The sequence below is a fragment of the Emydura macquarii genome, unplaced genomic scaffold, assembly GCF_026122565.2.
Source record: "Emydura macquarii macquarii isolate MOO-44397 ecotype Brisbane River unplaced genomic scaffold, CSIRO-AGI_Emac_v2 contig_2063, whole genome shotgun sequence".
Lineage (NCBI taxonomy): Eukaryota > Metazoa > Chordata > Testudines > Chelidae > Emydura > Emydura macquarii.
The window spans coordinates 121,946-149,251 of NW_027132200.1; the positions used below are offsets into that span (position 1 = coordinate 121,946).

A 27,306-nucleotide genomic window follows, 5' to 3' on the forward strand; every position below is an offset into this window, starting at 1 on the left:
TAAAAGGTACAGTGCTAAAAGTGAAATCCCTGCAAGCTTCATGGAAACTTTTTAAAGACACCATAATAGATGCTCAATTTAAATGTATATCCCACATTAAAAAACAGAGGAGGAGGACCAAAAAAGTGTCACCGTGGCTAAACAACAAAGTAAAAGAAGCAGTTAGAGGCACAAGGGCATCCTTTAAAAAGTGGAAGTTAAATCCTATTGAGGAAAATAGAAAGGAGCATAAACTCTAGAAAGTGAAGTGTAAAGATATAATTAGGAAGGCCAAAAAAGTATTTGAAGAACAGCTACCCTAAGACTCAAAAAGTAACAGAATTTTTTTTTAAAGTACACCAGAAGCAGGAAGACTGCTAAACATCCAGTGGGGCCACTGGATGATCGAGGTGCTAAAGGAGCATTCCAGGAAGATAAGGCTATTGCGGAGAAACTAAATGAATTCTTTGCATCAGTCTTCATGGCTGAGGATGTGAGGGAGATTCCCAGATTTGAGCCATTCTTTTTAGATTACAAATTTGAGGAACTGTCCCAGATTGAGATGTTATTAGAGGAGGTTTTGGAACAAATTGATAAATTAAACAGTAATAAGTCACCAGAACCAGATGGTATTCACGTAAGAGGTCTGAAGGAATTCAAATGTGAAATTGCCGAACTACTAACTGTGGTCTGTAGCCTATCATTTAAAATAGTTTCTGTACCAGATGGCTGGAGGATAGATAATGTGACTCCAATTTTTAAAAAGGCTCCAGAGGTGATCCTGGCAATTACAGGCAGGTAAGCCTAACTTCAGTACCAGGCAAATTGGTTTAAACTATAGTAAAGAATAGAAATATCAGACACATAGATCAATATGATTTGTTGGGGCAGAGTCAACATGGTTTTTGTAAAGGGAAATCATGCCTCACCAATCTAGAATTCTTTGAGGAGGTCTACAAGCACGTGGACAAGGGTGATGCAGGGATATAGTGTACTTAGATTTTCAGAAAGGTCCCTCACCAAAGGCTCTGAAGCAAAGTAAGCTGTCATTGGATAAGAAGGAAGGTCCTCTTCTGGATCAGTAACTGGATAAAAGATAGGAAACAAAAGGTAGGAATAAATGGTCAGTTTTCAGAATGGAGAGAGTTAAATAGTGGTGTCCCCCAGAGGTCTGTACTGAAATTAGTGCTGTTCAACATATTCATAAATGATCTGGAAAAAGGGATAAACAATGAGGTGGCAAAATTTGCAGATGATACAAAATTACTCAAGGCAGTTAAATCCAAAGCAGACTGCAAAGAGTTACAAAGGGATCTCACAAAACTGGATGACTGGGCAAAAAAATGGCAGATAAAATTCAATTTAATGCACCTTATATATTTGGGATTGAGTTTTCCATATAAAATGATGGGGTCTAAAATAGCTGTTACCACTCAAGAAAGAGATATGAGAATCATTGTGGATAGTTCTCTGAAAACATCCACTCAGTGTGCAGTGGCAGTTAAAAAAGCTAACAGAATGTTGGGAATCACTAGAAAAAAGATAGCTAATAAGACAGAAAATATCATATTGCCTCTTTATAAATCCATGGGATGCCCACATCTTGAATACCGCATTCAGATCTGGTCTCCCCATTTAAAAAAAGATGTTTTGGAATTGGAAAAGGTACAGAAAAGGGCAACAAAAATGATTAGAAGAATGGAACAGCTTCCATATGAGGAGAGATTAATAAAACTGGGACTTTTCAGCGAGGAAAAGAGATGACTAAGGGGGGATATGATAGAGAGCTATAAAATAATGACTGGTGTGGAGAAGGTAAATAAGGACGTTTTATTTACTTCTTCTCATAACACAAGAAGTAGGGGTCACCAAATGAAATTAATAGGCAGCAGGCTTAAAACGAACAAAAGGAGGTATTTCTTCATACAACGCACAGTCACCTTGTGGAACTCTTTGCCAGAGGATGTTGTGAAGGCCAAGACTATAACAGGGTTCAAAAGTGAACTAGATAAGTTCATTGAGGATAGGTCCATCAGCGGCTATTAGCCAGGATGGGCAGGGATGCAAAACCATGCTCTGAAGTATCCCTAGCCTCTGTTTACCAGAAGCTGGGAATGGATGATAGGGGATGGATCACTTGATCATTACCTATTCTTTTCATTTCCTCTGAAGCACCTGGCTTTGGCCATGGTTAGAAGACAGGATACTGAGCTAGATAGACCATTGGTCTGACCCAGTATGGCCATTCTTATGTTTTTCCTACTTAAGAAACAGAAATCCATGTCTAAAATTTGAAGAGAACAAATTGCTTTGCTAAAGATTGTGAGGACTAATTTTGTGCCTGTTACTGCATGTTAGGCAAAGAAAGGATTAGTGTATGAGGGAATATCCTGGGACATGAGCCTTCCTTCTCTTTTACTATTGCTATTATATTTTTTACAGTAGCATCTAGAGGCTTTCCCCAAGATCAATACCCCATTGTACTCCAAAGATCCAAAGTGATCTATTGACAAGAGATGCATATTACCTTCATCTGGTAGATGAGGAAATATGACAAAATAAGTTCAAATGACTTGCTCAAGGTCACATTAGAAGTTTGTGGCAGAGCCTGAAAAGAAACCTAGATCTCCTGAGTTCCAGTCTAGTGCATTAACTATAAGACTATTCTTTTTCTCTGAATGGGATAAACCATAAGTAACTCCACTGAAGTGGTTAAAACTGGTTTAAGTTAGAAGTTTCTCTCACTGTCTTTCAGGTATATGCAATATTGTAGCCAGGTTGGTCCCAGGATATTAGAGAGAAAAGGTGGGTGAGGTAATATCTTTTATTGGACCAACTTCTGTTGATGAGAGAGACAAGCTTTCAGGCTTTCACAGAGCTCTTCTTCAGATCTGTGGAAGCTTGAAAGCTTGTCTCTATCACCACAAAAGTTGGTCCAGTAAGAGGTATTACCTCACCCATCTTCGTTGTCTTTTTGATGACTGCTACTGGGTAATGACCTTTGCTTAGCTCACAAGCACATAGCCACAAGTTATTTTTTTTCTTAAATTGTTTTAATCAAATGGAAACAATTATAAGATTACTTATTTTCAAATCCATATAAAGGTTACATGTGCTTTCTGTATAAATACAATTATGGGTTTCTATGGGTTTTTATGATTCATCAAGTGAAACAATATGCCCTCAGGATTAAAAGACTCAAGGGATCATTGAATGTTAAAGTTGAAAGTTATTCATGTTCATACAGAAGAAAGGAAGGAACACGGCAGTGCCATAAGATGGAATCTAGTTTTAAAATTTCCTGGAGCGATTTTACTGGTCCCCATGTTTCTAAAATGTGTGTAATATGATGTGTTCTCTTTCTTTATTCTTCCTTTAACCCACCATTCCATCACTGAGCTGGTGTGGGTGGGAGAGCTTCCACTGGTAGTGTTTGTCAAATTCTGTGCAGAGGTCATTTCAGAAATGTGTTGAGGGGCAATCAATGCATTTAAAAAGCAGGGGCAGGTTTACAAATTTTGGTTCAAAAGTGCCTAAGTAAGTTAGAAGCACAAATCCCATTGAAAGTTAATGAGACTTATTCTTCTAACTCACTTAAGGCTCTTTTGAAAATTCTGCCCTGATTAGGTCATAATGTTTTCATACCTTGCATCAGCTGATCAGTCGCTCACCTTATTGCTCCTTCCATTTCACAGTGTATCAGATAAATTTTCTGGAGATGGCAGTCTATACTGGGCTAGATTCACAACCAAAGGAGGTACATCAGTATAAAACTGGTGTGATGGAATAGCGCATTAGACCTATTGTTTTCCAGATGAATAAATCTCATCTTACCTGTTTTTTGCCACCTTTCCTCTGCTTCTTTTTTCCTCTTCTCTTCAGTAGGCCAGATTCTCCACTGCCTTGCACCATGTGTGATCATTTACACTTGTTTAAAATATGTGTATAGTGCTACCAAATCTGAATTCTCCACATATGGGACGTAAAGGGGGGACAAAGGTACCATGGCCCTGAGCTGAGGCCCTCTCAAAACATCTATAGCAGCTGTATGAATAAAGAAATGGGAGGGGTCCCAATGAACATGACTTCCCAGGGCCCCAAATTTCTCTTCATGGGCCTGATCCACTAACATCTCTTCTAGTGTTTTACACCACATTGTTCAGGTGTAAATGGCTATGTAAGATAGAGGAGAATTAGACTGAGATCATCAGGACCAGCTGTTAGATGCACAGCTACATGGAGTTTACCTAGAGAGAGAGGAAGGACAGGCAGTAGTGTACATTAAGACCTGTGGATGGCCAATGGGTTATTACATGCGCTCATTCATAGACAAATCACCTTCACACAAAAAGAAGTTTACTCAGGCTTTGCACATGGGTAGAGATTTGAGTTTTCCAAGAGCAAGTAAAGCTCCTGAAAAAATTGAAAACCCATTTTTTCCCTTCCCATGATCTGATAACTCAAAAATTGTCACTTAGGTCTAATCCAAAGCCCACTGAAGTCAGTGGGAGCCTTTCTATTACCTTCACTGGGCGCCGAATCAGCTTTGTAGAATTTTATTCACTTTGGGGGGGGAATCACTTTTGGATACATATGTAAAGTTTCAGCCCCACAGATAACTTTTTACAGTATATAAGCACATGAATAAAATGGCTTGAAATTAAGTGTTCTGCTGCCTCAACCATAAGATATGATAGTAAGCAGACAACTAATAAATTTTTGTTCCTTTTAAAAAAAAAGTGTCAACTTCTCCCTCCTCTCCCCAAGAGGACTGTATAAAAGGTCTTGTTGTTGTATAATAATAAAATATGCTGTCTCAGCCTGAAGAAACGGAAGCTCTGGCAAGAATGTTTATCACCATGACACTCTAAACAGACAGGAGCTGTGAACTGTGTGGGTTTTATCATAAGGATACCAAGCATGTCCTGGCTGGTGAAGATGTTGATAAAATCATCCCAACTCAGGAAATTTAAACTCTGCAAGAGTTTTTTTTTACCTCACATTACCTAAAGAAAACAGTGGTAAATTACTTCTCTTGTGCACTTAATATGTTATTGAAAAATATGTACTTTAAAATATATTATGGGATGTATCCTGATACTGTGGAAAGCCTCAGGGTAGCAGTGGGTGTATGGGAATAGGGCAGAAAACTCCACAAGTAATTTCCTCCATTTCATGGAGGTTTTTGGCAGTTTTCTCCTCAGCAGACAGGGGGCTTGAGGTGGGGTATTATGGCAATCCCAGAGTGGGAAGGGGTAAGGTGTCTCAACCTTTGTGTCCTGATGACCCACAAAAAAGGGAGATTGGTGGAAGAAGGTACCGCTGCTTGGGCAGGCTTCTTTTTTCCGTGGCTGTTGTGTCCACCATGGTTCTGGTACAATGGCTTCAGTAGGAGCTGAGGCTGCCCTCAGGCAGTAAGTGCAACAGTAGGAGCTTTACTGCGGCAGAATTAAATCCTAATGGGGTACCCATGATGCTGTGGTCATGCAAGGACAGTGGCACAGAGAACAGCTGGATCCCAGTTCCTGCCCCACAAACCCTGCTGAGACCAATCTCTGCCAGGAAGGTAGAAGGGCTTATGGGGGACACACTTCTTCCTTCTGCACCTCATTCCTCCCAGTTTTTTTATGGACAGAGTCAAGAAGCTCTCCCTGTCTAGTTTGTCACAGGAGAGGTAATTCATTTGATTCAGCTGTTACTTTTACAAAGGTCAGGATTTAGAAATGTGGGGCGCTGTCGACCTATGGGTTTGCAAATAGAATAGAGAGTACTTCACCCTCAGTCATTTGCTGAAAGCCAGCTCAGGCAGGTACTGAGCATAACTCAGTACCATCAGATAAATATTTGATGCCCATGTGAAGAGAGTTTCTTCTAGTCATGCTGGCACTAACTGGTGCTGTTGTTCTCAGTCTCAGCAGAGGAACCAAAGTTTGAGTGGGAAGAACTAAAATTAACAATTCACACATTATCTGCATTGAAAACTGGATAACTGATAGGTCTTAAAACGTAATCATAAATGGGGAATCATTATCGAGTGGGTGTGTTTTCAATGGAGTCCGTACTCTATTTAACATAAAATCATCACTGATAAAGTTTGCAAATGACACAAAAATTGGGAGAGTGGCAAATAAGGAAGAGGATAAGTCTCTGATCCAGAGTGATCTGGATCACTTGGTAAACTGGGTGCAAGCAAACAATATGTGTTTTAATATGGCTAAATGTAAATATATATACCTAGGAAAAAAGAATGTAGGCCATACTTACAGGATGGAGACTATCCTGGGAAGCAGTGACTTTGAAAAAGATTTGAGGGTGATGATGGATAATCAGCTAAACATGAGCTCCCACTGTGATGTGTGGCCAAAAGAGCTAAATGCGATTCTGGGATGCATAAAGAGAGGAATCTTGAATAGGAGTAGAGAGGTTGTTTTACCTCTGTATCTGGCAGTGGTATACTGTGTCTAGGTCTGGTATCCACAATTCAAGAAAGATGCTGATAAATTGGAGAAGGTTCAGAAAAGAGCAATGAGAATGATTAAAGGATTTGAAAACATGCCTTAGAGTGTTAGTCTCAACAAGCTCAATCTATATAGCTTAACAAAGAAAAGGTTATGGGGTGACTTGATCACTGTCTGTAAATAGCTACTTGGAGAATAAATATTTAATAATGGGCTGTTCAATCTAGCAGAGAAAGGTATAACATAATTCAGTGGCTGGAAGTTGAAGCTAGGCAAATTCAGACTGGAAATAAGGCATACATTTTTAATGGTTTTGAGTAACCATTGGAACAATTTGCCAAGGGTCATGGTGGATTCTCCATCACTAACAATTTCAAGAATAAGATTGGATTTTTTTTTAAAAGCTATGCTCTAGGAATTATTCTGGGGAAGTTCTATGGCCTGTTGTACACAGGAGGTCAGACTAGGTGATCACAATGATCCCTTCTGATCTTGGACTCTGTGGAGAAGGAAAGAGGGGCTTAAGCAACAAAGTTTAGATTTGGATCTGGATTCAGATGTGAACTTTTCCAAAGTTTTCAGAGGAAGCAGTTGAAGTTTATTCATAACAAGTGTTCTGGTTATGGCTCATCTTTGTTAAAAATAGAAACATGTTGTATTATACAGGTATTTACTTGATATGGTTTACATTAAAAAGAGTTACTAAGAACTAAATGGTCTTAGAAATATATCAAATATATTGTCATATGGAGCCTAAAATTCTCACACTTAATTGTGCAACCCTCATCCACAACAGTGAGCATTTACTCATTTCATTAAATCATTAATAAAGAATGGTTCCTCTCTGCTCAGTTCTAGAAGATGAATTAAAAGGCAGTGGTACCAATGATGAAGAGGAGGAAGAAGGGGAACAATTTGATTTTGATAGCGGAGATGAAATACCAGAAGCAGACAGACAAGCACTGGTGCCGCCTGTTTTGGACTCTAGGATTAATATAGAACACGAGGGGACTAACTCCACAGGTAAGCCTTTACGTTGCCGGTAGGCCATGGCAGTAATGCTCAGGTAAGGTTCAAGTCCCTTATTTATCAGATGCTTTTCATGCTGATAGGATTGCTGTAGGTTCCAAAGTATTTCCATAGAAGGAATGTGAAAGTGATTTAATTTACCCTCCAAATACTTTAGTTCCTTGTGAACTTAACAAGGAGAATGGGTAGTTATTGTCCCTGACAGGATTCTTATTCACCTGCTACACCTAACCCAGGGATTGGTCTTCTCATCCCTATCTTGTGCAGGCATCTGCTGTCATGGTAGGGTCTTTATTTTCTCCTAGAGACAATGATTATCTGTGGGAATCCCTAAGTAAGCCTCATAGGGTGTGTCTATACAGTGTGTGGAAGTGAGCCTCCCAGCGGGGCTCATGCTAGCACTCTAAAAATAACTGTACAGATAGTGCTCTGAAGTTGTGGCTGATGCTCTGAAGGCTAGATAGTGGGGTGGACTTCAGAGTCTGAGCTCCAGTGTGAGCCACAGCTTCAAAGCGCTGTTTACGTGACTATTTTCAGAGAGCTCGGCATGTGCCCCACAAGCCCAGATTTGTATACTCGGGCTGTGAAGTGAAGCTATAGTGGCAACTTGGCAGCAAGGGGACTTACTTCACTCAGCTTGGCAACCTGGTTAGTGGCATTGAGTGGATGTGCTCTTAAAAATAAATGGAGCATACTTTTGTCCTGTAAATGAAAACAAAGCTTCTTTCATTGACTAGGAGCTATAGACCTGTCTGTCGGTTAAGAGCATTCACCATGCCCATACATACTTAGACATGATCTAACCACCAAGCTATAGAGTAATTCACCGAGGAGAGGGAGAACCAGGATCCTGATCTAGGGGGTCTAAATTAGCTGTTGCCACTCAGGAAAGAGATCTTGGATAGTTCTCTGAAAACATCCACTCAATGTGCTGCAGCAGTCAAAACAAAGCAAAGAAAATGTTGGGAATCACTAGGAAAGGGATAGATAATAAGAAAATATCATATTGCCTCTTTATAAATCCATGGTATATTGCCCACAGCTTGAATATTGTGTATAGATCTGGTCACCACATTTAAAAAAAGATGTATTGGAACTGGAAAAGGTACAGAAAAGGGCAACAAAAATGATTAGGAAAATTGAACAGCTTCCATATGAGGAGAGATTAATAAAACTGAGACTTTTCATCTTGGAAAAGACAGGACTAAGGGGGATATGACAGAGGTCTATAAATTCATGACTGATGTGGAGAAAGTAAATAAGGAAGTTTTATTTATTCCTCATAACACAAGAATTGGGGGTCACCAGATTAAATTAATAGGCAGCAGGTTTAAAATGAACAAAAGGAGGTATTTTTTCACAGAATGCCCAGTCAACTTGTGGAACTCTTTGCCAAAGGATGTTGTGAAGGCCAAGACTATAACAGGGTTCAAAAGAGAACTAGATAAATTCATGGAGAATAGGTCCATCAATGGCTATTAGCCAGAATGGGTAGGCATGCAAAACCATGCTCTGAAGTGTCCATAGCTCTGTTTTCCATAAGCTTGGAATGGGTGGATGAGATGGATTACCTCTTCTGTTCATTCCCTCTGAAGCACATGGCATTGGCCACTATCGGAAGTCAGGATACTAGGCTAGGTGGACCATTGGTTTGACCCAGTATGGCTGTTCTTATGTTCTCCCTGCTCCAGTCACTTTTTCTTTACCTATTCAAAGTGGAACAACTTCAACAGGAGAGATTGAGGGAGCCCTGCATCAGAATATTGCATAGCCCCATGACTACGTCACTCACCTGAGAGGTGGCAGAGCTCTGTTCAAATCTGTTCTCCCTGTGAGATGGAGGGGAGACTTGAACAAGGAGTCTCCCACATCCCCAGTGAGTACCCTAACCCTGGGCTAAAAGTTACAAGGGACATCTTCCCTCCCAATGTGTGTCAGTTCACCATCTATAAATTGGGGATAATAGCCTTGTCACAACTCACAGGGGTTTTGTGAGGATAAATATTTTAAAGATTCTGAGGTGCTCAAATACTACAGTTGCAAGAGCCATAGAAATACTAGAGTTACTATTTAGTGCAGTATAATTTTGCACACAAACAGTTACGTGATAAATGAAAGCTTATGCTTCTTTTATTTGTCAAGGGGATGACAACATAGGTAGAACTGAGAAAATACAAACAACAGAATCCCATGCAGAGGGCACTCCAAGAAAAGTAAGCCCGTATTCTGTCATAAATATTTCACCAATCCAAGAGAAGGATCATTCCTCATCACCAGAACCCAATCCTCATGATGAAAGTGCAAGCCCTAATGTGTCTGGTGGATATTCTGTTCCTGTGCCCTGTGGCTATGCTGTACCATCCAATTTACCTTTGCTGCTGCCAGCATACTCCAGTCCTGTCATAATACGCAATATTTCTGTGGATGAAGAAGGTACAATATCTTTTGAATTTACTTTCTCTCAGGTAGCGATCTAGTTTAATTTCAGTGAACCATATTGTCCTCTCAGTTTTTAGGTAACACTCTTCCTTCACATCTATGGGAAACTCTGTAACAATTGAAAATAGTCTTCACCAACAGAGTATGCAGCTGAACTTGCCTCCAAGTCATCTGAGAAGGGCTTTTATTTATTACAGGGGAAACAAATCCATGAAGGACTTAGTATTATTAGGAGTGGGCATCTAAGAAAACACTATTCAAGGGGGATCAGTGTACTTTGAAGCAAGCAGTGAACTGCTAGCAAACTGAAAAACCAGTAATGTATCCAGCTCTGGTCAGGAGCTCTGGGTTCTGTTAACAACTCTGCCACTGACTTGTTGTGCCCCTGGGCCTTAATATCCACATTGGCCAAATGGATATAATAACACCAAGAAGCTTAATTATTTTTGAGAGGTATTCATAAAGCATGTTGAGATCCTTGGATAAAGCGCATTTTATAAGAGTAGATGATGATGAACAGTAGCAGTAACATTAGTTATTTAAGTTACAAGCTAATATTTGAACCAAAAGAATGTTTTAGTCCTCGCATTCTGGTAACTGTTTTCTTCTACTTTTTTTAGTGGGTACACAATCAGTAACTGAAGATGGCAATTGTAATTCAGTGAGCTCAGAGGATCCCCCAAATAGGTAACTGGCAATCGAGCAGCATTTATTTATCTGCAAATCCTTAATTCATACTTTTTATATTTTTAATTTTTTTTTTTTGCCTGACATTAGCATTGCTGGATTTTTAACAACCCCAGCATTCATTGCGCTTTGTGACGCCAAATCAACTCTGTATACCAGCATCAACACTGATTGAAATCATGCTTATAAAGTCATTATGAATGGCCCTTTGACATCTGTGAAAGAGAGAAGTTTAATTTTTACATGTTCCAGCAAGGCAATTTTCTGCCTTACAGGCAGAAACTGTAAACATAAAGACTTTCTTTGGAAAATGGAGAATAAGTGATTTATTTATTTAGGATAACATTGCCAACAATGGGTTGCTAAAGTTAAACTCTTAATTCTTTATAAAGGCACTTAGATCTTAAAAACAAAAACATAAAACTCACATATTAAATCTGAACTATCTAACAGTTTTCTAGTGCCTTTTAATTTCAGAATGAGAGGAAAAAGATGAATAGAGCTCAGCTACTTATTGACATGGTTTAAAACTAACTTTGCAAGATTTTTAATACATTTATTTTGTGCGGTTTTTTCAAGTGAAGATAACCAGGTCAGTAAAGAAGAAGATGCTCTAGCCAAGTGGGTTGCAGATCCTGCAAACACATCCTGGATGGAAAGTAAGTATCAAACAGCCACAGCAGTATCACTGTGTCAGTTGGTGACTCAGAGTTGTTATGAGTCACAATTTTATGCCTGGGAACATCTACATTGTCTTTTCCTGCATTTTTCAGACATGTTCCAGAGCTAAATAATGACAATTAAAAATGTACTTCTCTATTTTTAGTATAAGGACCACATTCTTTTCACGTGTGTTGAAGTAAGTGGAGTCATGTATTAGTAGCTGGGGGGATACTTTGGTTCCATCTAATGGATGTATACCGGGGAAGAAATTTGCTGATGACATCTAGCAATTCCATTAAGTCCACAATCTCTTCTTTGGCTGCAGGCCTTTTGGCCTCCTACACTGACAGTCATGGACTCCTCACCGTGCCTTAAAGGAGGATACTCGTACCTTGATAGAGTCACTTGAGGATGAAGCTGGCATTACGCAACTACCTAGGTCTATTTGCCACATATGGCAATTGGATTCATGGAGAGGATGGGAGTGAAGAACTCTGGGCAGGCTAAGTGAATTCCTCTATAGCCTACTGTGGGAAATAGGCTCTTAGTTTGGTGAATGAGTTTCTGCCTCAGGGCAGGAAATTGAAAGAGGATATGTAGCTTAAAGAGGCATTCTCCGGGTCTGAGATGTGTTACATAGCTCAGCCAGTACAAAGAGATGGGTCCCACTGGTCTGGAAATTCCCCCAACATGGAAATCGGAAGGAGTGGGAAATTTACTTCATCACCCCAACCTATTTCTTAGTTTATCAGCATGATCATTAAATTACTCCCAGTAAGGGTCTGGATCTTAAACAGTTGCATCAGGGATTCTTGATAATGACACTAGCACCAGCAATTTAACACTCATGACAACCTTATAGTAACAATCCAATTGGCTTGCACAAAGGAAGAGAAAACATTTGGCCAAGGAAACAGATTTCAGTTTCAAGCTCCTGAAAGGTTATAAATGAAGAGGAAAAAATTGTGATAAATACCATGAATACTGTGTGTGCTAGAAAGATCAGGAGTCATTCTAAAGATGACTTTGTGTAGGCCCTGGGGATAGAGAGACTCTGTCCCAGGAAATCAAGAAACTCTTGATTTTCAGGCTCTGACGTCCTGCCCAGACTGTTTAATGAAAGACAGTGTTTTGCCCTGATTTTTTAAACCTTGCAGCCTGGCCCCCTAAAGGAGCCATGGGCCAGCTGAGTTGGTGAAATTCACAGCAGTTTGAGGGAAAACATACATGCCAGGTCTGTCACATTTGCCACCCAGCTCTCGATGAAGATTCTTAGTGAACACCCCTCACACCAGCCCTCCATTCAGATGGAATCAGATTCCAGGCAGTACTGTGAGTGGTGAGCCTACTGGTGGTTCAGCTGTACACAGTTATGTCTGGCAGGTTCTGATCCAGGTGGATTGTGTCAGGATGTGGGGTGGGTTTGGAACAAAATTGAACAAGAAGGAAGATGTAGGACTGAGACTGAATGAGACAGACAAAGAATTGATGAGATGACTGGCTCTGTGGATGTGGGTGAAGCAGTGGACATGATATACTATGACTTTAGCAAAGCTTTTGATACAATCTCCCACAGTATTCTTGCCAGCAAGTTAAAGAAGTATGGATTGAATGAATGGGCTATAAGGTGGATAGAAAGATGGCTAGATGATCAGGCTCAACGGGTAGTGATCAACGGCTCAGTGTCTTACTGGATGACAGAGGGGCCATTCCTGGACCAGTTTTGTTCAACAGCTTCATTAATGATCTGCAGGATGGGGTGAATGGCACCCTCAGCAAGTTTGCGGGTCACTAAGCTGGAGGGAGTGATGGTTACGCTGGAGGGTAGAGAGAGGATACATAGTGGCCTAGACAAATTGGAGGTTTGGGCCAAAAGAAATCTGATGAGGTTCAGCAAGGACAAGTGCAGAGTCCTGCACTTAGAACGGAAGAATTCCATGCACTGCTACAGACCAACTAGCTAGGCAGCAGTTCTGCAGAAAATGACTTGGGTGTTACAGTAGACAAGAAGCTGGAAATGAGTCAACAGCTTGCCCTTGTTGCCAAGAAGGCTAACGGCATATTGGACTGCATTAGTAGGAGCATTGCCACCAGATCGAGAGAAGTGATTATTCCCCTCTATTCGGCATTGATGAGGCCATATTTGGTGTATTGTGTCCAGTTTTGGGCCCCTCAACACAAGAAGGATGGATGTGGAGAAACTGGAGAGAGTCCACTGAAGGGCAATGAAAATAATTAGGGGGCTGGAGCACATGATTTATGAGGAGAGACTGAGGGAACTGGGCTTGTTTAGTCTGCAGAAGAGAAGAGTGATGGGGGATTTGATAGTGGCCTTCAACTATCTGAAGGAGGGTTCCAGGGAGGATGGAGCTAGGCTGTTCTCAGTAATGGTAGATGACTGAACAAGGAGCAATGTCTCAAAATGCAATGGGGGAGGTCTAGGTTGGATATTAGGGGAAAAAAATTTCACTAGGAGGGTGGTGAAGCACTGGAATGGGTTACCCAGGGAGGTTTTTAGGCCTAGCTTGACAAAGTCCTGTCTGGGATGATTTAGATGATTTAGTTGAGGTTGGTCCTGCTTTGAGCAGGCGGTTAGACTAGATGACCTCCTGAGGTCCTTTCCAACTCTAGTATTCTATGATTCTATGAATTGAATACCTTTGGCACTGAGGGAGAACATTGTGGCATGATGAGCGACGGGGAAATGTAGAAACAGACGAGAAAACCAAAAGCTTAGAAAATATAGAAGGATGAGAGTGTGCTGCTTTTTTGTTTCTCCCCTTCCATCCCTTGACTCACCTCAGAAGCCAGGACAATTGACTGTTTTTTCACCTTGTTAAAATCTGATCACCTTATCTTAGCTGGAGGGAAGGGGCTGGTGCAGGGTTTTGGAATGAGAGAGTGCTGGGAACAAGCAAGAAATAACAGGAGAGCCCCATAAATGCATTTTTCAGCTTAGGTAAAATTCCTGCCAGACGTGTTAGTGGTGACATGAACTATTATGGTTGTGGTTAATAACAGCAATAAAAATATTATTATAATTATACTTTATTTATGTTATTTGATTCAATATGGGTACTGGCAAAATGCTGACATTTCTGTGTAAACAGAAAATGGGATGTCTCTCTTATGCACAAACTTGCTAATAAGACCCAACATCTTTATTGGTCTGAGACAAATCTAAAAAGCTTTTCCACTTTTTTGTTATTAGACCCAGATGAAGTAATTTATGATGATGTTCCAAAAGAAGATTCAGACACTGAACCAGGTTTGAGTTTATGCTGTAACTTTGATGATGATTTAATACAATCATAAGTTTTAATTTTAATGCATACATAAAAACTATAACATGCTCTTTGGGCATTTGTATCAGACAGACATATAGGTCTAAGTTAAATACTCAAAACTTCATGTAGATACCATTATCATTGTGTCACAAATCATCAAGTCCTAGGAAGTTCCAAATTAGGGACTATTCCCATCAAAATTTGCCTCCAAAGGCCTTCTCTGTTACACTGTTGAAAGGCCTGATTCATAGATTCCAAGGCCAGAAGGGACCATTGTGAACATTCAGATCTCTGCCATAGTCACAGTCTCACCCTTGGGCACTGTTGTTATTTAAAAAAAAAAAAAAACTTATACAGAGAATTGGCCTAAAAGCATATCTTCAAAACCACAAGACTTTTGGGGATGATCTTGGGTGAACTTCACTGAGCATGATGAGGTAGACTAGTACCTGATGTCTAAATGTAGTGGAGCCTTCTGATGGCTAACACTCTAGATGCTGACTTCACAGTAAGTCAACCCACTCAAGGGTAAAGTTAGCCAGCAGCCAAATCTCAAACAAAATCTGTTCTGTGACCAATAGTTACATAACAAATCAAGATGGGAACTCGTGTAAATGAATTCCACTACTTTATTACTAAAGCTTATTGTACATTAACCAGTCAAGGAAGAAGTTAAAAAAGGCTGCAACCCACCTGTGTAGAAAAGTTTTACTCTAGCTCCAGACTAACCTAACTCCTTTACTGTGTGGCCATGGATAAAGGGACAAGAGTAGACTTTGATGAAATCCTGGCACCATTGGTTTTCACCTTGAAAATTGGGAGTAGTGGAATGCTGGGTGCAATGCTGTTCAAAGATATTAGATAATGTGATCTGCAAAAGCTTCCTGGAAAGTCTCCAGCTGAATTACATCTCCCATCGTACACCAGGACCAGGGATTCCAATGATGCACCATGGTGGTTCCACAAGAGAGAAGGCCATGATATAGTTCAGTCTCTGAGCCAGTGTGGCATAAGGCAACTGAACTATAACACATATGAATTTCTGAATTGAAATTTTTGGTTTGAAATAAGGTTGTCAAATGATTAAAAAAATTAATTGCGATTAATCGCAAGATAAAAAAATAATCATGATTAATCACAGTTTTAAATCACACTTGTTAAACAATAATAGAATACCATTTATTTAAATATTTTGGATGTTTTCTACATTTTCAAATATATTGATTTCAATTATAACACAGAATACAAAGTGTACAATGGTCACTTCATATTACTTTTTTATTAAATATTTGCACTGTAAAAAAGAAACAAAAGATATAGCATTTTTCAATTCACCTCATACAAGTACTGTAGTGCAATCTCTTTATTATGAAAGTGCAATTTACAAATGTAGATTTTTTTGTTACATAATTGCATTAAAAACAAAATAATGTAAAATTTTGGCACCTACAAGTCCACTCTCTCCTACTTCTTGTTCAGCCAACTGCTAAGACAAACAAGTTTGTTTGCATTTGAGGGAGATAATGCTGCCTGCTTCTTATTTACAAACTCACCTGAAAGTGACATCAGGCATTAACATTGCATTTTTGTAACTGGTGTTTCACAGTATTTATGTGCCAGATATACTAAACATTTGTATGCTCCTTGATGCTTCAGCCACCATTCCAGAGGGCATGCTTCCATGCTGATGAGGCTCATTAAAAAAAATAATGTGTTAGTTAAATTTGTGACTGAATTCCTTGGGGAGAACTGTATATCTCGTGTTCCATGGTTTTATCTGCATTCTACCATGTATTTGGTGTTATACAGTCTTGGGTGATGACCCAGCATATGTTGTTTCATTTAAGAACACTTTTACTGAAGATTTGACAAAACACAAAGAAGATACCAATGTGAGATTTCTAAAGACAACTACAGTACTCAACCCAAGATTTAAGAACCTGAAGTGCCTTCCAAAATCTGAGAGGGACAAGGTGTGAACATGCTGTCAGAAGTCTTAAAAGAGCAACACTCCAATGTGGAAACTGCAGAATCTGAACCATGAAAAAAGAAAATCAACCTTCTGTTGGTGGAATCTTACTCAAATGATGAAAATGAATGTGCATCAGTCTGCACTGCTTTGGATCATTGTTGAGCAGAACCTGTCATCAGCATGGAAGCATGTCCTCTGGAATGGTGGTCAAACACGAAGGGGCATACGAATGGTTAGCATATTTGGCATGTAAATAGCTTGTAACACCGGCTACAAAAGGGCCATGCGAATGCCTGTTTTCATTTTCAGGTGACATTGTAGATAAGAAGTCGGGATCATTATCTCCCATAAAAGGAAACGGACTTGTTTGTCCTTGCAATTGGCTGAACAAGAAGTAGGACTGAGTGTACTTGTAGGCGCTAAAGTTTTACATTGTTTTGTTTTTGAGTGCAGTTATGTAACCAAAAAAAACTACATTTGTATGTTGCACTTTCATAATAAAGAGATTGCACTACAGTATTTGAATGAGGTGAACTGAAAAATACTATTTCTTTTGTTTATCTTTTTTACAGTGCAAATATTTGCAATTGTAAGGCGTGGAGCCATCCCTTCCTGTCCATCTGGGAGGGAGGCCATGCCCCCTCGCTATGGTGCCTCTGTGTGATCTGAAGCCTGAAGTGGAAATTAGCATTCATGAGGCAGTTTATAGTCTCAGGCAGGGCGGGACTATCAAGCAATCTATAGCCCCAGGCGAGTTTAGGGGCTTACAGGTAGGGAGTGAGCACCAGTAAAGGCTAGGAGCTCACAGGCAGGGCTGTTGCACCAAGACTGGGTCGGCAGTGAGGAACGGGGTAGGGGAACCTGGCTCCACCCTACTCTACCATGTCCCAGCCTATGACCCTCATGGTGGCCAAGTGTTCAGCAGGGCTCCAGCCGAAACTCGTTGACATGGCTTCAGGCCACAACACAACCGGGTGATTGTCTCGTTCCCCTGGGCTCCTTCCTACCGTCTTTCCCTGGAGTACCTGGGCCTTGGGGTCGCCGTTTGTCTCCCCGGGTTAAATCACAAGGGGAACCCCAATAGCTTCTCAGTGTCGCAGGCAGCTCCAGTAGTTCCTCTGGATTCCAGGCAGTAGGCAGCTCCTCAGCCGTCGGGCTTGAGCCACAGCATCGGGGAAGACAGACGTCCTTCTCTCTGGCAACTCCAGTCCAACTGAGCTGGAGGGCTCGCCTTTTATACCTCCTGACCCACCCCATGCTTCCGGTGGCGCAAGTGGAGTTGTCCTGGCTCCATCCACCAGGGGGTTGATGGTCCCTCCCTATCTGTCTCTGAGAGAGGCCAAACCCCCTTTCTACAGTAATAAAAATTATAATATAAAGTGAGCACTGTACTTTGTAGTCTATATTGTAATTGAAATCAATATAAATTTTATAATGTAGAAAATATCAAAAAATATTTATAATACATTTAAAATATTATATTATTGTTTAACAGGGTGATTAAAACTGCAATTAATTGTGAATAATTTTTTTAATCAAGTTAATTTGGTTTGCGTTAATCGCTTGAGTTAACTGTGATTTATTGACAGCCCTAGTTTTAAATCAAAAGTTTTCAGCTGAAAAGTCTAAACTTTCCATAGGGGGAAAAGCTGTTTTTTGTGACCATCTCTATTAACAGTGTTGATACATATGTAACAAGATTTTGCAATTAACATCTAAGGATTTGTTTCTTTTTAAATTGAGAACAGGCTGGGAATGCATATTTATCCTATTGGATGAATTAATTTCTTGAATTTATAAGGAATTTTAAAAATAATTACACCATGTTTAAAGATGAATATTATTAGGAATTTAGAATGTGTGTTGTTTGTAGCGATGTTTTTATACCTGTATAATCCTCACTCTATATGAGTTTTAACAGAAAGACACTGTCCCTGTCTCATGAACTTCCCAATCTGATGCTTCCGTTCTACAATTCAGGCAGACCCATTGAATTCACTGGCGTGTGACTTGGGGGCACGGTCCACCCTCACTGCTGTCATTGCACAACTGAAGCCTGTGGCCTCCTCTAGGATGAGTAGCTAGCCCCCTCTCATAAGCGCTCTATTGTGAAGATCTCCCATTGGAGGCAGTGGGAGTTCCACATACAGATTGTTTTACAGGACTGGGCCCTGAATCAGACAAAGACAGTAGAGCTATTTAATTATATATGACCCACAGTTTTAGAGTCCACTGTCATTACAGTGGTTTTTTTGTTAAAGTCTCTCTTTTGCTGGAATGCCACTGAAAGGTGTCATGCAAGAAGTGTGTTTTAAGAACAGACTCTATATTTCTGGAAAAAACCCAACTAGATTCAAAAGTTGAGTTTCAACATTTCAAGGAGTTCACCTTTTATTAATACCAAATGCTTTAAATAATATTTATTAATATTACAAAACTATTACTTGTCAAATTTTAGTTTCTGAATTTAATAAGTATTGGGCTATTCAAATATGCAAAGATAAAGTCAATTTTTGTCTCTGAAACAATCTGTAATTTAAATATAGGCTAAATCCTGTCTCTTTGTAGACTGTTGCATAAACCAAACATTATCTCTGGTCAGGTGTGTTGAGATTTACTACAGAGCAGTTTTTAATATTAAATGATAATCCCCCTGAAAATAGGAATTTATAATAGAAGTGCCCGCCTACCTTAATTGTAAAGGTACAAATAATGTCATTTATTATTACAGACACAAATGCCTGCTTTCTCTTACTTGGCAGCAAAATCTTTCCATTTCATTTAGAATTAGTGTGTGATAGGACATGCCTGGGCCAGCTAAAACATCAGTCAAGGTAAAGATGGAAAGTAGGAGACAGAAATTAATAAAGCAATTAAAAGCATTTCCCTAAACAATGCAGTCGTTTATAATAACTTATTTAATAATTAATTGTGCAAATTGTTTTCCATTAATGTTTAGCTGACAGCGCTTGGAGTGGCTGCTGACATGAAGCCAGTTGGACAGTGATCTGAAAAAGCTTAATGTTTTGAGCTCTTAATCTAGTTTATACACAAAGTAATTCTCCAGTATTTGAGGTGACATATTCATGACTTCTGAAGTATGAGTGTAGTTGGGAGGATGAAAATGGGTCATAAAATATAACAATTTTGGAGCATAGTTCTTGCTATACTTAGGTCTAATCCATTTTTCTTGAAGTGGTAACTTTTTAATTTGTCCCTAGCCAAAGTATATCATAATTCATCATCTATTATGTGTATTGCTCATGAAAAGGTTCCTAAAGTGAGGTATATGTGGTAACAAGATGCATTTAAGGGAAGTTTACATATAAAGCATCAATTCCTGCTTACCATATGCATGGGAGTAATTATGTTGACATCCACTGAACTTATGTGCACAATAAGCAGGATTTGCACAAAGATCTACTATATATAAAACAAAACATATAGAGGCAAATCTTAGCACCAGCAAACCAGCACAATAAAGATAAACAGATATATTGGAACACCCCTTTTTGAAGAGACCACCCTCCCTAGGGGATGTGGTATGAGCACCAGAGCATTAACCACAGATGCTAGTGTGGTTCACCAAAGAGATATCTGCTGGATAGCTTGAATTCTGAGAAAAGACTCCCTACATCACCCTACCTGTGCAGTATAGCCCCTAGTGAATAGGCACTTTGGAATTAAAACACATTGGAAATTCTTTGATGCTTAAGAAAAATATTGTGTTTTGGTATTATTGTATGCAGAGGAAATGATTTATGATGATGTTGAGAATGGAGAGGAAGGTGGAAACAGCTCCCTAGAATATGGATGGAGTTCAAGTGAGTTTGAAAGCTATGAAGAACAAAGTGACTCAGAGTGCAAAAATGGAATTCCCAGCTCCTTTTTGCGAGGCAACCACAAAAAACATGTATGTAACCCACAGCAGTGTTTTTCCTTTTCAGTTTTTCTAATTACCCTCATTGCTCAATATTTACCTTGCCCAGTTGTCCCCCTACCTTCTCATGAACCCAACTTCCATGTACAAAGAGCATCTTTGCAAATGAGCAATGAACCGGTATGAGAATGAGGACTGAAGGCAAAATATAAAAGGAAAAAAACTGGTGAAAACATGAAGGGAGACAGATCTGCAAATGGGCTATGAAAATGGGTTGTTTGTTTCCTGTGAGCTGTTCTTGACCTTTTCCACTTCTGCAGCTGCTGACACAGTGTAAGTGGCATGCCAGTATGGAAAATAGCATGAAGAGTGGAACTGGGTGACCCTCATGGATTTTGAGACTTTCTGATTCACATGAATGGGTTTGCAGAATTCACAAAACTAGTCAGTTTGCAAACATTTCCCCATCCCCTTTGATTTTAACCTTTTATTTTATTGCTCAATGGTGATTCAGCTTTGAAAAAAATAGTTATTGTAGCTGAAGGGAAACCTGTGCTAGGTATTGGAGATAGAAAGACTCACCTGAAAGGATGCCTGGTGAGGGTGGATGGTCTGTATACAAAATTCTTTGGCCTGCTGCCTTCATCCTCCACTGCTCCTGGAGGCAGCCATGGACTGCTTCAGTACCTAGAGTAAGTTAAAGCACTCTCAGGCTGCTCTAGTTTCTACCAGCTGCTAATGGTCCTCTAGGGGTCATTTCAGAGCTGGGGTTTGTGAGAGTGTATGATGCTCCAGCCACCTATGCCAAGGTGGTCAGGACTGGGTGTTGCAAAGCCAGCTGTTGCAGCAGGTTTGCAGAGGAACACAAAGGCAGGGGAGGTATCAAGGGCTGAGATGTAGCCTATTTATTGAATCTGTTTTTGAATTACAAGTTACATCTCTCTTGTTCTCTTTTGGTTTTTTTTTTGGTCTTTCTACACACTCTATGTCCAGTATTATACCTTATATTTAAATGGTTACATTTTTTCTCTGCCCTTACACTTCTCATTTTCTTACATTTCCTCTTACAAGGCTTGCAAACCCAATAATGTTCCACTTTCAAACACAAAATATTCAAGTGGGTACAAAGTGAAAAGACTGAAAAGAGAATGTTATACAAGTTTGATATAAGAACCTATACAGAATAGAACAGAATTCCACAGGATCCACATTTTGATTTCACAGATTTCTTAACTCACTGCATTACTGTCTTCATATCCCTGCCCCGTCCATTGCCCTGTATCCCATGCATGCAGAAGTTCCACACAGGATCAAAAACTGGGGGTGGAGTGGTGGGGGGAAGAATGACTGAAGAACTGTATCTGATTAAAAGAGGCTAGGGGACTAGTTGGCAAGGAGCTGTGCTACCTGATTCTGGAATGAGAGATTCCAGGAAGGGGAGGAGGGACTGGTAAGAATAGATTGAGGGGTGGGGAATGAAGGAGATGCAGGAGACTGGAAGCCATAGACAGGTTGCAGGAGGCAGTAGGAGTCATTGTGGGGAATGGAGGGAACCAGAAAGGGGGCTTGAATGAGTACAGGATAAGGCAAAAATTCTTTAAATGCTTAACACTTTGTAAATATAAATCCTGAAGTGCTTAGAGTTTGCAATGTGGCTAAAAGCTTCCCCTCTCTCATTTATTATTCACATTCCTATCCAGATGTAAACTCCTTCCCCATCCTCACCAACCCTATAATGTTGCTAAAGTCTGCAGGAGAGAGACCCATTTCGATGGGTCTCCTAATACTTCCTGTGGCCCTTCTATGCCATCAGGGGAATAGGCTGGCTCCATTAGATCTCCATTTCCAAATATTCATAAGATTGTGTTGGTTAAAAGGTGTAAGTGAAGTGCAGTTTTGTTTCTAGGTGTTGGTGGGGCTCCAGTGAAACACACTTTCAATCTTGTCATTTTAATTTTTCTTTTTTTTGGTGAGATGGCATGTTTGCAAAATGAAACGCCCTTTTGTCTGTGGATCAGATTCTGCTCTCATTTATATTGGTGTAAGGCAAGAGTGGTGCCAATGGTGTTAATTACTTCTTGGCCTAGAAGGGTGTACCCAAGGGCAGAATTTGGCCCTTTGTTTTCAACTTGATGGACATCTCGTTCCATATTACGTTAATTTGTTGTCAAACAATGCTCTTGACGTCAAGATGGAAAGTTCTACAGTGAGTTTTTTCAGTGAATATTTTTCTTTGTACTTTCACCTGAGGTTCTCAGAGTTCTTCACAAACATTAATTAATAAGCCTCACAACAGCCCTCAGCAGGTATTGTCCCTTTATTACAGATTCATGCACGGAGTGATTATGTGACTTGCCCAAGCCCTGCAGTGAATCTGGAATAAAGCTGTGACTAGAACACAGAATTCCTGATTCCCACTCCTGTGCTCTAACTAACAGATTATACATCTTTCCCTACTAAACTGTGTTTACCCAACTCACCAGTGTGATGGACTGCCAATTTCAAAGATATTCAGAAGTTCTGCAGATACTTTGGCCTGTTTTGACAGTTTTTCTTTCAGTGCACCATTCTTGAGAATCTTCAGAAATATAGAAGCTAGGATTCATACTTAGCACACTGGAATGGTGTTCTAGGTTAATGCTAATATATTATAATAGATTCAAGAGATGCACAGAGAACTTTAAATTTAGATGAACTTAGCGCAACTTTAGTCATTTGGATGGAGGAAAGCTCTCTTCCTTTTATCATGTAAAGCAATTGCCAGTGGATCATGATGGCCTCAGTCTAAGCCTCAATGGGTACTGCATGGGGGATAAAAGCCCCATGACCTGGCCGTTGCTGGCCCCGGTCAGCTGACTCTGACTTGTGGGGCTAAATATTGCTGTGTAGACTTTTGGGCTTGGGCGGGAACCCAAGCTCCGAGAATCTCCACCCTTGGAACGTCTACACAACCAGTTTTCAGCTTCAGAGCCTGAGCCCTATGAATCTGAGTTAGCTGACCTGGGGCAGCCATGGGTTTTCATCCCTGTGTAGACATACCCAGTAAGTGCAGCAATGTGTCGGACACATAAACAAGAAGTCCAGCTACCAAATGGATGTTCCCCTAATTGGTTACATTCTCTCTATTGACTGGACACTAATAGGCAGACAGAATCGCATGCATGATACTTTGCAAGTACTTTAGTGTTAAGTTTGCACTACAGGCTTTTTGAAAGATTGTATTTTTTTATATACTGTAGCTATCTCATGACCTAACCCGTTTAAAGGAGCACTATGAGAAAAAGATGAAAGATTTGATGGCAAACACTGTGGGAGCGGTAGAGATTCAGCAACTAAAGCAAAAACATGAGCTGAAGGTAGTGTAGTTAATTTTTGAATATAAAAATGGACAGTATCTTATTTTAAATTATTTCTAAATGTACTGGAAATTGTACAGTTTGTCTTAAAAGAACATTGCTAAGGACTTTTATAGAGTTTACTCTCTGTCTGTAATAATACTTTTAGAAGATCAGCTAGATTATCTTTCCTTAATGTTTTGTGACCCTGACCGTGCAACCTGATCTATGTATGCAGATCCCTTGTGGACCCTCGTTAAAGTCCAGGGGACCTATGTGGGCAGAGGGCTCTTCCCACATGGATCAGATTGCAGGATTGGGGGCCTTCATCCTTTGTATAGATTGGAGCCGAAATGAAGAAGGTTGTTTTTCAATAACAACTTCAGCTCATATAGAGAAAGTGCCTTGTCACAGTAAGATACCTTTGTTTGTGCCCTGGTATAATTGACGGTGTCAGCACAATTGTGGGAGTAGTGTTAATTTTTGCTGTGGCTGCAATCAGGAAAGGGAGAGCAGTTTTTTTAATGGAGATTTATTAGGAAAGTTGGGTCTCTTGCTAATAATAACACTTTTTTCGTGTGTGCTTAAAATAAAATAATGAAGATCGCGATGGGCTGTAATTTAAATGTCCTTGCAATACAGGTCTTATTTAAGAATGTAATTAATTATAAATGGAACAAGGAGCCAGTGCTCAGATCAGTTTCAGTTTGGGATAGGGTTAGTGACTTGTATTTGAGGTTGAACTTGGGCCAGGTTTCAGCTTCATGGCAGTGACATTTTGTGATCTGTTCTCAGAACATATCTGCCCAGCTGAACCTGTAAGATTTCTGCCAGCTTAAAGCGTGGAAATCTAGTGGTTCTTGTAAAATGTCCGCCATCTTGGATTGCAGATCCAGAAAACAGGTCTCTTCCAGGTGTGGGTGTTATCCAAAAAAAATCAGAGGACAGGAGAGACCAGTGTTCAGATTTGAGGTCCCTCCTCAGTTAATATATTTTAAAATATCTATATATATTCATAACACCTGGAGTAGTTTTTCTTCCCTCAGATTATAGTTATTATAAGTTAGATTTTAGGCCTAAACTACTTGACAATGTTCTTTTAGAAGGAGACATCTTTTAAGAAGACTGCTATTACAATATGTTGAATTCTACTCTTATTATTCACTGAACATGTAGAATATGTTTTTTGCTGTCTTGCAGATGCAAAAGCTCATGAGGGCTGCTAAGGAAGGTACCAAGGATGGCTATGAAAAGACTAAAGCAGCTGTGAAGAAAGGTCGATCATTCATCAGAACCAAATCCTTTATTACCCAGGGTAGGTGCTGATCACATGTTGTTTAAGTTTCTCTGTAAGGTTCACTTAGATACTTAGGTGATTGTCTTAGCATGTTATTTATTACCAGCAGCCTATTAGACATGTGAGATTGACATTACATTGATAAAGCATGTCTCACCATCAGGGCCCTGATAGATGTGTAGTTCTGACGTCTCCAAGAGCTTTAAGATTTTCAAGGCAATCTTGAGGGCCTTAGAAATCCACTAGAAACCTGATTTAGCCATATTATGCTTCAGTCAGCCTTGCTCAGCCATTTAAGTGTGCTCCTTTACAATAAGCAGTACTCTGACTAGAATGCCTAGTCCAAAGCTCATATGTAGTATGGCAAATGGGAATATGGGAAATATCGGGGGCTAAGTCTCCCCCATTTCCTTCCCTTAAATAACTCCTTTGAATGTCAGCCAGCTGCTGAAGAATCTAAAGAGTCTGCATCTTAAGACTGCTTTCCTGCGTTAGCTCCTTACTGCAGCATTTGCCAAATTATGCTGTACACATACCACCATTATTTCCAGTCCCAAGCATAAAGGGAAACTCTTGTACCTCCATGCCATGGTATGCCTTTGAAATGGAGGTCATTGTATCAGCCAAGGAAAGAGGAGTCGAAGGACTGCAAGCTGAGTACCACCACCTACCATCCTTCAAGAAATGGAAATTGATAGGAAAGGAAGGAGCTTTCTCAGGAGATTGCTGATCTGAATAATCCCTGTCCCAGGTAACAACAGACACACTGCCCTGCCCACCAGGAGCCTCCCTACCATCAGCAGCAGATCACCAAGATAGTTTGTCAGGGTATACAAAGTTCCTTCTCATCCCAAATAAATGGAGGGAGCTAGTCTCTCTCACAACTTAAGATGCCTGGCAAGATAATTATTATAGCCATTAGGCTGTAGGGACTGACATAAAGAGCATATCTCTGATTTGAACATAAACTGGTTCCTGAACAGGTGAGTACTGGAGAATGGGAGGTTTTTTGCACAGCTTTCCTACTCATAAGCTTATCCTCATGCATTAGTATGGCACGGGTGCATTTGGAGTTTGATCTTCACCAAAAAGTAAACCTTTCATTGTTTGGTCTGCCATGGAGCTAGCATACTTTAATTATGTAGAGGTTATGTAGCCCAGAAGAAGGGCCTGTACATTTCTGCATGGACTGTGCTCTCAGCCAGTTTCCTAGTCCATGGAAAACTGGCTAGTTTTACAAACTCTGTCTGAGGATAACTGTCACGGGGTAAGTAACCCCGTCACCCTCTTGGGTGAGGCGGGGGTGCTCAGACACCATGGTCAAGCTTGTCAGGCTGTCCTCAGCCTCAGGGTTGTGTTGCCTACTGGCCAGAGCCAACAGAGCAGCTCCAGCCCTCAGAGCAGCACGGCCTAATAGCCAGATTCAAATGGGCCACCACATGGGGGTGGGTGACGGCCGGGGTAGGGGAACCTGGCCCATTCTATTCCACCGGGTCCCAACCCAGGGCCCTGTCAGTGACAAGTGAGTGCCACTGAGTCAGTGGGATCCGGCCAAAACGCTAACTCTCCAAGGGCCAATAGGTAGCCATCCCCCTGGGCCATTTCCTACCCTGATTCTTGAAGCCTCGGCCTGGGCATTGTTGGGGTCTCCAGATCCCTCAGCAGGCATAGCAGCCTGAAAATCTGGCCTTCATGAAGCATCCACAGACTCCTCTGTCTTCCTGCCTGGAGCCTCCACCCCTCATCCTTCCTCCTTGGCATCCAGCCCCAACTGAGTTGAGCTGCTTCCTTTTTATGGCTAGCATACCAGTTTGAGCATGCATAACAAGGGCAAAAGGGTGGGCAAAAGGGTGCTTTTTATCTTAGCACACCAGCAGTAAGAGCAGATGCTTCCTCCCCCCTGAGGGTAGGGTTAAACCCTTCCTGCCCAGTGGGAAATAACTTATGGCTTAGATAAAGAAAGGGTGTTCTTCCCTGTTAACCTCTTGGGATAGGATGGCCCCAAGTCCCACCACTGAGGTATTAGTTTGTGGCCTTCATGAAGTCTGGATGTTCAAGGACCGGTTCTTGGGATAGCCATGTCTTCAGTGTCTGAAAGGCCTTCTCACATTTGTCTGAACACAGCACTGTCCAGGGCTGGAGAGTTCGATTGCTTCCATGAGGGTCGTTGGTCATTGCCATTGCACCCCCTCACCAGGGAGAATCTGGGTGAATTGCTCTAGAACCACAGCCCCAGCCACTTGGGCCCCTGACCGTTTCTCGGATTCTAGCGATCGCCAC

At 40.6% G+C, this 27,306-nt stretch overlaps 1 protein-coding gene across 1 annotated transcript in view; it reads left to right on the plus strand.

Annotated features, from left to right (window-relative positions):
• The window catches only part of ARHGEF10 (Rho guanine nucleotide exchange factor 10), a 148,620-nt gene that overhangs the window by 27,297 nt on the left and 94,017 nt on the right, over window positions 1-27,306 (plus strand). Inside the window, exons 3-10 of the mRNA XM_067558434.1 lie at window positions 7,290-7,460; window positions 9,609-9,899; window positions 10,526-10,592; window positions 11,172-11,251; window positions 14,467-14,523; window positions 20,264-20,427; window positions 23,634-23,750; window positions 24,930-25,044. Of these exons, the coding sequence (XP_067414535.1) occupies window positions 7,290-7,460; window positions 9,609-9,899; window positions 10,526-10,592; window positions 11,172-11,251; window positions 14,467-14,523; window positions 20,264-20,427; window positions 23,634-23,750; window positions 24,930-25,044 (1,062 nt within the window). The remainder of the gene's footprint in view (window positions 1-7,289; window positions 7,461-9,608; window positions 9,900-10,525; window positions 10,593-11,171; window positions 11,252-14,466; window positions 14,524-20,263; window positions 20,428-23,633; window positions 23,751-24,929; window positions 25,045-27,306) is intronic.